Source organism: Triturus cristatus, chromosome 12, assembly GCF_964204655.1.
Source record: "Triturus cristatus chromosome 12, aTriCri1.1, whole genome shotgun sequence".
Taxonomy (NCBI): Eukaryota; Metazoa; Chordata; class Amphibia; order Caudata; family Salamandridae; genus Triturus; species Triturus cristatus.
In genome coordinates, this window is record NC_140595.1 from 75,263,431 (window position 1) to 75,275,537 (window position 12,107).

The following is a 12,107-nucleotide window of genomic DNA, read 5'->3' on the forward strand; positions in this document are numbered from 1 at the left end:
GTAATCTGAAACCGGATAGGCTTCTGTCCAACGGGAAAGAGCACAGACAACTACGAGAACATATTTGAATCCTCGACATCGTTCCATCTGGATATAATCCATCTGGAGGACTTCAAAAGCATGATCGGGAGGTTGAAATCCACCCTGCTCTACGGGGATGCTTTTACCTGGATTAAACTGACAACATATCATACAGGTACGTACTTTCTGTTTGGCTGCTGCTCGCAAGTGTTTGTTGAACCAAATGTGTTGAATGCTGTCTAGCATAGCTTTTTCTCCTAGGTGCGCTGGACTATGTATTGTGTTAATGATGACTTGAACCATGGAGTCGGGAAGAAACCATATAGATTTTCCCTTCGTCATCCATCCTTGATCCGTTTGGATCCCTCCTAATTCAGTCCATTTCTTTATTTCTTCTGGTGTAGCATGCGTCTGTATGTCAATTACATCAAGGGCGGGATCCTTAACTGTCATGCAATGTGTTGGTGTCGGAACTATTGTCTTTGTCGTGTCAGTTGTGTGAGTCTGATTCTGAGCAGTCTGTTTAGCTGTTCTGTCAGCTAGGTCATTACCCTGAGAAATGATATCGGTAACTTTTGTATGGGCTTTGCATTTCATAATCGATATTGCAGTAGGTAGATGAATCGCGTCTAATAGAGCTTGAATGAGGGGTCCGTGTTGGATGTGGGCACCGTGAGAAGTTAAATAACCTCTCTCTCGCCACAGTACGCCGAAGTCATGGACGACTCCGAATGCATAACGTGAATCTGTGTATATGTTGACTTTCTTATTTTTGGCTTGAATACAGGCTTGTGTCAGAGCGATGAGCTCGGCTGCTTGAGCTGACAAAGTGTTAATACAATTTGTTTCAATGACTTCAGTGTCTGTTGTGACTGCGTAAGCGGCCACTAACTCTCCTGTACTTGTTCTCATACATGAACCATCTACATACAATGTTAGGTCCGGATCTGATAAAGGGATATCTGTCAAGTCTTGTCTGGGTTTCGTCGTGATAGTAATGACTTCAATACAATCATGTGCTAGTGGATCTGTTCCGTTTACTGGCAAAAGTGTGGCAGGATTTAATGTATTGCAACGTCTGATTTCTATGTGTGGCTGAAACAATGTTAATTCATAACCGGTGAGTCTTGCTATAGTCAAGTGTTGTGTTTGTGTGCGGTTCAAGAGAACCTCTACTGCGTGTGGTACTTGTACTGTCAATTGGTGTCCTAATACTATGGCATCGCTTTGTCTGATTGCTAAAGCTGTTGCTGCCACTGATTTCAGGCACGCAGGAAGAGCCTGGGCTACGGGATCTAATGTACTAGAGAAATAAGCACATGGTTTGTGTGATCCTGCTTGTTCCTGAGTGAGTACTGACAAAGCAGTACCTTCGCGTTCTGTAACAAAGAGTGTAAAAGGCTTACTGTAACATGGTGTTGCTAAAACAGGTGCTTGGCATAAAGCTTTCTTTAAGCTTTCAAAGGCATGTGTATGTTCTTGAGTCCAAGGGAGGACAGTCGATGTGGCTGCCTCCTGTGTTGTCAACTGAATGAGTGGTTTTGCTAGAAATGCATATTGAGGGATCCACTGCCTACAGTATGAAGTGAGACCTATAAAAGCCCGCACCTCCTTTTGTGTCTTGGGTGGTGGCATGTTAGCAATTAACTGGATGCGGTCGGGTGTAAGCTGTCTTCCCTCCTTGGACAGCAAGTGCCCAAGGTAAACAACTTGCTGGACACAGAATTGCAGCTTAGAAGGGGACACCTTGTGCCCCTTGTCGGCCAGAAATTTTAAAACCGTCAGTGACGCTTTTTCACATTCAGGTTCGCTTCGGGCGGTGATCAGCAGATCATCGACATATTGAAGCAAGGCAGTGTTAACTGGCATGTGGATACTGTCAAGTTCTCGTTTCAGTGCTTGGCTATAGATGCTGGGGCTTTCTGTAAATCCTTGAGGAGCGCGTGTGAATTTAAAACTTCGACCATTTAAACTGAATCCGAACAAATATTGACTTTCCGGATCTATCGGGACGCTAAAGAAGGCATTCTTGAGATCAATTACAGTAAAGAACGTTGCTTCTGAGTCAATAGCTGTTAGTAATGAAGAGATATCTGGGACCACAGGGTATTGTGGTACAATACATTTATTTAATTCGCGCAGATCAATAACTAATCGATATACTGGTGGTGCTTTTGGATCCGTTCTTTTAAGAATCGGAATTATCGGGGAATTACATACATTGGAGTCTGTTTCCACAACCACTCCTTGTGCAATGAGCTCGTCAATGATTTGCAGCAAAGCCACAACAGCATCTGGTGGTAACTTGTATTGTCGCATTCGTGGTAGTACTACTCCTGTTTTTAGTGTGACTCGATATGGTGTAATGTTCATGCGACCAACATCAGTGGGGCCTTGTGCCCATAAATGTGTAGGTAAATTCTGCAGCCGGTGATCCATGTCTCTAGACATGTAGTGACCTTTGAAGTCACGTAAAAATAATCGTACTCCTTCCGGAGAACAACATATTATAGCTCCTAGAGCTTTCAATGTTTTTATACCTAACAAGTTTTCTGGACATGATTTAGTAAGCAATAAATCTGTAGTTCGTGTCAATGGACCAACCGTGAGTGGAAGGGGTTGCGTAACTTCATTTATGATAGGCTTTCCTGAGAATCCAAGGGAAATATTCTGTGAGCCTGAGAGGGGTGCCCCTGGAACTTCACTGCGTCGTATAGTTGTTCTGCTTGCCCCTGTATCAAGTAAAAACTTTCTGTCTTCCCCTAATAGTTCACTATGTACATAAGGTCCCTCTTGATCTACAGGAACCTCGATAAGGGGTAAGCCAACTTCCCTCTCTAGGCTATTTCATGTATATCGCTGATAATCGGGATAGTCAGTTTGTGCATACTGGTACATCTGTTGCGTTGTCGCTTGTGTGGCAGCAATAGGCTGCTGCTGTGGTGTTGCTACCGTCTGTTGTGGAGCTGCCTGTTGCGGAGCTGGTCTAGATTGTGCATGCTGAGGGATTTGTTGTTGATTCTGATCCTGTCTAGGTGGACGTGGTCTTTCCTGGGTTCTACCCGTGGCGATATTATGTTTCAGAACTGGACAATCGTGTATATAATGACCTTGTTGTTTACAATAGTTGCATGTCCCTTTCGTCGGACCTGCGGAATCACCCTTTTTATGACCATCAGCTGGAACTGACTGAGCAACAAGCATTTTCATTTTCGTATCTTTCATACGTCTTTGTTCATGTTCTTGTTCTTCCCTAATTCTATTGTGGTGATATTGTAACATCTGTAACATCTGTGACGGGTACTCTCAAATTTCAATACTCTATTCTTAACTTGCGGTAGGGAATTTTCAACTAATTTTGTCACAAACAGATGTGGATATGACTCGCTACTTGCTTTTATGCCACTATTTATACCAAAACATTTTTCAAATCGGGAATAGAAATCACTAGTGTCTTCATCTTGCTTTTGTTTACAGGCTGAGATTGCACCCCAGTCCTCCTTTTTCGTAGTTAATAAACGTGGCAGTACCTGCACTAGTAATCCTGGTAGTGCTGTAGTCTTTTCCCCAAGCCCTGATCCTCCAGCTCGAGCCTTTTCTTCGTTTTCTAATGCTGTCCAATCTATCTTTTGGTCTCCCACCTCCCATTCCTTTTCTTTGAGTTTCTCGTAAACACCGGCAGGCATTAACACTTTTAATATTTTCATAATGTCGGGGTAGGTATACTCTCCCATGAGTAACATGTCTTTTATCTCACGGTGAAAACCTGCTGGATCCTTGTCATGGCTGGGTACTACTTTCTTCATTTCTAATAATTCAATTTTAGTTATGGGCGTGTACACAAACACGCGTGTAAAATTATTGTCTTCACCTCTTATTGGGTGTACTTCGCGTAAGGGATTTTGTCTATCTATGTGATACATCTTTCTTCCCATAGCGGGAACTGGAACATGTTCTGGGCATACGAAAACTATATACTGGTTTCGAAATTCTAGAATTTCTTTAATCAAATCAGTACCTGAACCTCTCCATTTATTCGTGAGTAATTCGGTCAATATGTCAGGTAAGGGTCCAGGATCGGAGTGTTGGCTTTTATACAATATAAGGAGGTGTTGAATCATATATATACCGGCTAAACGCTGTTCGTCTGGGGCAAGATTCAGAAACGTGTGTGCTAGTGCATCTTCACTGTATTTGTCGGGACTGTCAGCCCATTGTACTGCTGACCTGGCCAATTCTTGTTCATCCATGGAATCGAGCATATGGTACCCCCTTCGGTCTCGGAGTAATTTATCAGCGGCTTGGAATAGGTGTTCAGGAGACCTTGTATTTAACATAGGGGCTTGAAAATGTCTATTACATTCTGGACGTATCGGACGTATCGGATCATTAAAGCATCTCGTTTTATTAAAAGATCTTCCTTTACCTACATATGCCATCGTTTCTAATTGTCCTGTAGGCATTTCGTCTTCCTCTCCCTCTGATTCATGTTGATCTGACTCTAATCTTTCTGTATGTATTCGTTCTACTTCTTTGCGAATCTTACGGCACATAACTACTATACATGTCTGTTTATCATGTTTCCCTTCTGATATATTCTGGCCCCATCTGTTAAGTACTTGCATTTCCTCCGGATCCACCCCAGGCCTATCTCTGTTTCTGATCACACAGTTTATGAAGAAGCGTAACAGTTGTCTCTGTACATCCACTTTCTGGTATTCCATAGCTTCGTCAATACTTTCAGGGCCTCGCCCTGATTGGACAAAGTGATATATATTGTCTAAATGTGCCACCATTCCTGGTAGCGTCGCTAAATACCTTGAAGCTCGTCGTATACGTAGTGATGACAGCAGCATACCGTCCCGTCTACCGGGCACAGGATCATATCTACAATCCACTAGATGCTCTTTAAACAAGTCGGAAGTTGCTAGTTGGGGTGTACGTTCGTATGCTAAATCTCTAAGGGATAGTTTATTTCCTCGGGGTGGCGTGGCAAAAATATCTGTCGTACCTCCTGTCGCACCGTCTGAGGTGCTAGGCACGAAAGGATTTGTTGGATGTAAGATAGAAACTGTAGATGTGGGAAAAGCGGTAGAAGCAGATGGACCTGTGGGAACGTGCGTAGGAGTTTGTTGTTGCGGGGATACAGACGGATGATCTTGGCGTTGAGCACCATCGGTGGGCGGTGTGTGTGGCGGAGCATTAGCATATTCAGGAGCTACATCATCTAAATAGGAAGAAAGGAAAACGTCTTTTACTGTTTTGGGATGTGCTTTTATCGGGAGTAATGGAGGTGTCAAGTTTTTCGGTATTTCCGGGGTGGCCTGAGGTAACCCTTCGGCCAGAAGAGGATACATACCATTCATAAGAGTGTTTCGTTGTCTGTCTACTTGTTCTGCTTTTACTCGGGTACCTTCCTCAATTAATAAATTTTCTCGGGTTTTATTCGAATTCTCCCTACCTTTCTCTTCCTGTCGGAGCGCTTTTTCTGTACGTCTATATGATTCTTTACGCCATAATTCAATGGCATCTTTCTGTGACTGTCTAGCTTTCTTTTTCCATAATTCTTCTTCTACTCTCATGATGCAATCTGCATCCCAGGTCCCCGCTGCGGGCCACCTCTGACTTTCTGGTAAATCCTTGGTGTAGTCCACCCATAAATCAAGAAATAATACGGCATCTAGGCCATGTTTATGATACATAAAGTACCCTGGAGTGTCCCTAGGTGGAATGGGAACAGCTTCTTCGAGTACCCCTTTTCTGGTTTTGATCTGTCTTAATTTTGAAAAGAGCGGCATTTTTAGACCTTATTACTTGAACACACTTAATACAATAAACACAATAATGAACAATCATTCACACCACAATATGTAGAACGTATTAAAACATTTAACATTTAACAGTTTAACGAACGATGATAACTAATAGAAAACTAGTTACTGACATAATACTAACACTAGATAATACTGAATTATATGCACGACATACTAGATATACTGCTAAACAGTACAGATACACTGCTGAAACAGTGCAGACCGGATTGGTGTACCCAAACCCGTCTTGACCGGCACAACCTATGTGCACGTCTAAATGCCTCCCCGGCAACGGTACTCACCGGGTAGCGCGGAACGGAAGGCCTCGGAACTGAACTGAAACTGGACCGGACTGGACTCGACTCGGCTGGACTCGGAACTTCGGAACCTGGTGGGCCTCTGTATACCTCGGATCTTGCTCTCTCAGCTAGGCTCTGGTCGGGATACTTCGCACTTCTCACCGCCTCGTCTGGGTGTTGATCGCAGCCTCCGTCACCCCCGCTTGGCCGGAGGGAGATACAGGAAATCCTGCAGGTACGCGTTTTTGTCCGTTCAGCTGTGGCAGGAGACCGGGCCTGCAACGCACCTCCGGCGCGTGAGATGAGAAAGTGTCCCTGTTCGGGCGCCAATTTATGTGGTAAATATTTCATTACCGGTACTATTTTTTATGCGGTAAAGTCTAGTAAGAATAACTCAGTAAAAATAAGAGGCAGAATCCGTGGTATTAGAGGTTCTGAAAGGCTTTATTCCTCTACAAAGGAATTACAGTTCGAACCGTAGGCTTCAAATTCCATCACCACGAAGGTTCAGGAAGGGAAGGCAATACATTATTGACAAGTAAAGATATTTATATGGAAAGCATTACATTAAGACAGATGCAGGAGGCGTAACAGCTGATAATACAGATAATGATACACATACGTAATGAAAAAGGCGTACATATAGGCGTAACTAGATACGTCATTAAACATGATGTCACAAGTGGGTGGATCCATAAGAGAATCCTGCAATGTCAGCAGAAATATTTGGCAGAGATGCGCGCGCAGCCGCATGACGTGTGATTGACGTGCAACTAGAGGGTGAAGGGGACTTGACATTTAGCTCTACATGTGGAGACAGAAGTCTGGGGGGTCATGTCAACCTAATCCCAAATCATATCTAATATCTTATGTTTAAAGAACTGTATTATCCAAAAGGAAAGGTCTCTAGGACGGAATCTATTCTATACTGACTGTTAGTGCGTGTACTAGCGTCTAAGTGTCTACATGAGATGCGAGGGGGCAGGAATCTTCCATGGTAACAGGGGCTATGATTTACTTGCATGAGGACTGTGAGGCCTGGCCCTTTGCTCGGTAGCTGGAAGAATGTTTACCTAAACTACTAGACAGGAATGCATCGGATGAGGAGCGGAGCAGATAATCTTGAAGGTGAAATACAGTTTTTGGCAGGCAACGGCCGGATCAGGCACCGTTAGCCGCGCAGGGAGTAGGACAAAGTTCATGGATACAGATGCAGGCTCGGACTGGAGCTTTCAGAGGCAGAAGGCAGGAAAAGGCTTGATGACAGAATTCAGGGCCTACTCGCCTGAATCTGTAAAATGTGGAAAGTGAACCACATAAAGTCGGTGGCCTTTCATACTTAGGAATGGAATATCTGACCCATTCATGGCGGATCTGAAAGAGGACATGTTGACGGTGGACGCACATGTATTTGCGTCTTCATAACTGGAACGGGAGGGAACATACATGTACTTGTAGCATGCACATGGAGCCGTTGGGGTCTACGATAGGGGACATAACTGATCACAAAATTCATATTTCCTCAGTCCGTACACCACTCTAAGGGTGAGTGAGATACATACTATCTACGTGCATGAGTGTGCACTATGCGGAACTGCAATGACGTTTCCACTGGCACCTCTCTATTTGTTCTACCTTATTTCCTTTCAGATTACCATATAAATCATACAGTATGTCTGCTTACATTTTTTTCGGTCAATCTATAACCATTTATTTTAGAAAAATATAATTTCAACACAACATATAATACAACAAATCACAACAAGTTTCAATACAAATCTCTGCAATTTAAAAACACTTAGATTTGCCGTAACCAGTAAAGATCAACAACTTCTCTGGACAAAGTGCAAATGCTTGTCTAATCCTGTAACATGATCCTAGTAGAAAGTGGAAAACCACAGGTAGGAAAAGAATAAATCAGTTCAAAATAATGTTTTCCTGTAGATCCATCTACAAACTGCAAAGATTGAAACACAGAACTGAATGATAAAAAACAGTACTTTTTCAGAAACCCAGGGCATCTGACTTTATACTTGATTAGAAAAGGGTTTCACCAGGATTTTTTTGACATTAATAAACAAAGGATACACGAGAAGCATTTCCGTAGATTGCTGTAGATTGCAGAATACTATCTCATGGTAATATTAAACGTTTTGAATAGCAGCTTAAATAATATTGTCCACATACGTTTCTCAGTTTAGTGACCCTTTTTGACAGAAATAATTGAGGCCCAGGACCATCTGATATATTGCATATACATCCTTGACAAGACAGTATTCCATAACTGTAGTCTTTATGAGTTGAAGGCTATCCTTGTTAATATTAGACGTTTCTGTTATTAGTTCATTTTAGCCAATATTCAGAAGCATTATTCAGATATTTGTGATCTGTAGAAATTAAGAGCAAGATTGCATTTTAAAGGGCGGTCTTTATATGGATAATTTGTAGAATTCATCTGTAATCTGGGCCAGGAAGGATAGTTTTACCAGAGACTGTGTATATCAAGTTTGTAACTCTGAATTTAAGTTGAATTAGCTCGTTTGGAGTGGAATTTGGCAGCAACAAATTCTTCTCAGGAATTTGTTCTGGGTTTTAAGATAGTATTTAATCTAGTCTCAAAGTTCAGCTTTTTATCATGCATCTGTTCCTATTTTAGCTTTTAGCCCTAATTGTTTTTAAAGGATTTGTTGAGGCCCATTACTTAAGTTTCAAACCATACCACTCCAAGAGAGAGGGCTTTGCACACTTTTGACACTAATTTAGGAGCACTGTTAGATATAATATCTACAAAAACAAATAGATGCTGAAATCAAAGCAGCTGTTAGTTAAGTTTAGTTTGCATTATGATCTGGATTGTGTCCTACATTAAGAAATGCTGCTAGATTGCTAACAGGCTCAGTCTGGTGAAGGCAGAGGGATTCTACTGAAGGAAATAAATACAATAATAGCTACTCTCATAAGAAACATACTCATTTCAGAAATATATTAAGCAGCAAACTAGCAGTAAGTGCATACTTTTGGTAGGCACTCCTTCAGCTAGAGCAGATGTCTAGGCTGAAGAGGCTACCTATCTCAGCCTGCTAGCCTAAAGGCTCTTCTGTGGGCCCTTTGTTCACCAAGTTTCCTCTGCACCTGTCTCAAATATGGACTTTCTACTCTAGTCTACTGTTTAAGAAAATGAAAAACCTTTCCATGATAGAGAAGGAAAAGCTACTTATTTGTTTACCTATAATTTAAGCTCTAAATCATAGACATTTTCTGAACTCATAAACATTAAACATTCAATTTCCTCCCCATTAAACTAGGAGACTAAAATAAATGTTATGGACAAATGTGTTGCCCAATCTATGACAAAAAATAAGTGCCTAACTAAACTTGGAGAGTATGAAGCGGAAGTGAAGCTTCTTGAAACTCCAAAGGAGCTAGTCACATTTTCTCTCCATGTTAAATGGAGCACCTGAGACCCCATTTTCTACATTGTGTTTCTTTTACGGGATTGTTGAAGAAGAAGAGTTAGATAGTAGAAGTAGAATTTTTATTTAGAAGCCTCTCAGCGGATGTCGAACTTTGGCGGGAGATGTTAACAAGATCCAATCAACTTTGAGAACACAAAATTGGAACATAAGTTAACATAAAGGAGTTTATGTAAATACCAGGAACCAGGAAAGACTGCAAGTACAGTGTGTGTGTGCAAGCACTCTTGGACTACTACAGGGGAATTTAAAAAATATATCTTTTTCTCTACTAAATGTAATTTACAATCTTGATTTACAGTGGACTTAATAAAAAAAGACAGAAAATAGCTCCTCAGGTAAGTATGTTTTAGTTACAAAACTGTTTTCAAGAATGAAAATGTAAATTTTTAAAATGTTTTCCAAGATCTTGTGCGGATATATTGTACCATTTAATATTAGTTGATAAAAATACTCAAGATGGATTATCCAGATTAAAAGTAACCATTGATTTCACTTTATTTGGAAATGAATTTGGTTTCTGAATCTTTCTGCACTTTGTATTGATTTCTGTGAACATTAAACCATTAATTGAAATGTAGAGATTCCATTTTATTTTCATCCAAATTCATTGTTGACCCTGGAATATTTTCCCCAGTTTTCTCAATGCCTCTTTCACATCATTATTTCTGACACTGTACACAAATGGGTTGAGCATTGGGATCACCATGGTGTAGATTACGCTTATGCCCATGTCCTTCTCCGGGGAGTAGGCTGAGGATGGCCGAATGTATGTAAAAAGCACAGGCCCATAGCACAAGACAACACAGGTGAGGTGGGAGAAGCAGGTGGAAAATGCTTTCCTTCTTCCATCAGAGGACTTGATTTTCAAGATAACTATAGCAATTAGAACATAGGATACCAGATTACACAACAGCGGGGTTAGCAAAATTACAGTAGTCTCTGTGAAGAGTACAAGCTCGTTAATGGAGGTGTCTGAACACGACAGCTTCAGAAGAGGTGGGAGGTCACAAAAGTAGTGGTGCAGTTCCTTTGCATCACAATAGAGTAACTTAGAGGCCAAGACACTGTGCACTGAAGCGTGAAGCGAGACGATCACCCAGGCACAAAGCACCAGTGCTATACAGACCCTCTTTCTCATCACCCGTGGATAATGCAGAGGGTGACATATTGCCATGAATCGGTCAAAGCCCATGATACCCAAAAGGAAACTGTCCATATTGGTAAATGCTATAAAGAAATGCAACTGAGTGATGCACAAAGGAAAGGAAATGGCTTTTGTCACTGACAATAGGTCCACCAATAGCTTGGGAACTATTAAAGATGTGAAACAGATGTCCACCATGGCCAGGATACTCAGAAAGAAGTACATGGGTGTGTGGAGTCTGGAATCCATTACTATAACAATGAAGATTGCCAGATTTCCAACCAAGATGAGTGTATATACAGCAAGGAAGACACAAAATAGGATAATCTGCTGCTCTGGATGACTGGAGAAGCCCAGGAAGATAAATTCTTTGACAACACTCATGTTTCCTCTCTCCATTTTGCAATGTATCTGGAATGATAAAAAATGTTACTTTATTTACTGACCAACTTCCGGGAGCCTCTTCAGACAGCCAATACTTCACCCCCATTTCTCCACTCATTTGCTGAGAATTACATACTGGTGTAGGATTCCAGATGTCAATCCAGCACAGCCTCAATTTCCACTTTTCCAACTTCAGATCTATGGCATGAGGTGAATACCAATGCCAAAGTGAAGCCGACATGGTGCCTAACTTATGTAATCTAATATGAAAACACGGGCAAAATAGGCACTGCTCATAATTTCATATAATTCAGGAAATCCTTGAAGGTTCACTTTTTTGACAGGCTTCTGGCATGCCCCACCTGATAAATATCAGAATCCAAAGTGTCCATGCTTTATTGTATTAAACATGTCACCTATTAATATGGCTATTGCAATTATGCAATTCTGTGGCGTTTTCTGCACAGTTATGAATTTGCCACTTTTGCCAAATAGTCGATCATCCACTGCAGAAGATCTGACTGAAATTTTTTTTTGTTTCTAGCTCTAATGGAACAAAAGTTACTAAAATTGTTGTGACACGACTTGGCTCTATGCAAAGGTTGACTGGTCAGTTTTCAGTTGCTTAATGCTGAATGTGGGTATTAAAATGATACTAATGTGGTGAAACCTTTGCCCAGACAGTGTTAACATGTGTAAAATGTACAAAATGATGACATAATACTATCACAAAATGTGCCACATTATGCCGCATAATTTGCATTTTCTTGCAAGAGAGAATTTTGTCTTCCCATGCCACATAATTAAGTGGCTTTGCCTAGTAAACCTTCTCTTTTGTTCTCTCTCTCTCTCTCTGTCTCTCTGTCTCTGTCTCTCTCGCTATCTCTTTATCTCTCTCTCTTCCTGTGCAATTGTATACTATAAAACACTTTGAAGTTAGCCCTGTGATCTATAGAAACTTTAAAAAAAA

The 12,107-nt window shown here is 41.3% G+C and overlaps 1 protein-coding gene across 1 annotated transcript; it reads right to left on the reverse strand.

Annotated features, from left to right (window-relative positions):
• Positions 1-10,213: 10,213 nt before the first annotated feature.
• Positions 10,214-11,152, reverse strand: LOC146772588 (olfactory receptor 1C1-like). The gene has a single exon (XM_085637015.1). The coding sequence runs from the start codon at positions 11,150-11,152 to the stop codon at positions 10,214-10,216; it is 939 nt and encodes a 312-aa protein (XP_085493141.1).
• Positions 11,153-12,107: the final 955 nt, after the last annotated feature.

Bases quoted from the DNA above. Each gene is read 5' to 3' on its own strand.
- LOC146772588 (XM_085637015.1), bottom strand. From the start codon at position 11,152: ATGGAGAGAGGAAACATGAGTGTTGTCAAAGAATTTATCTTCCTGGGC.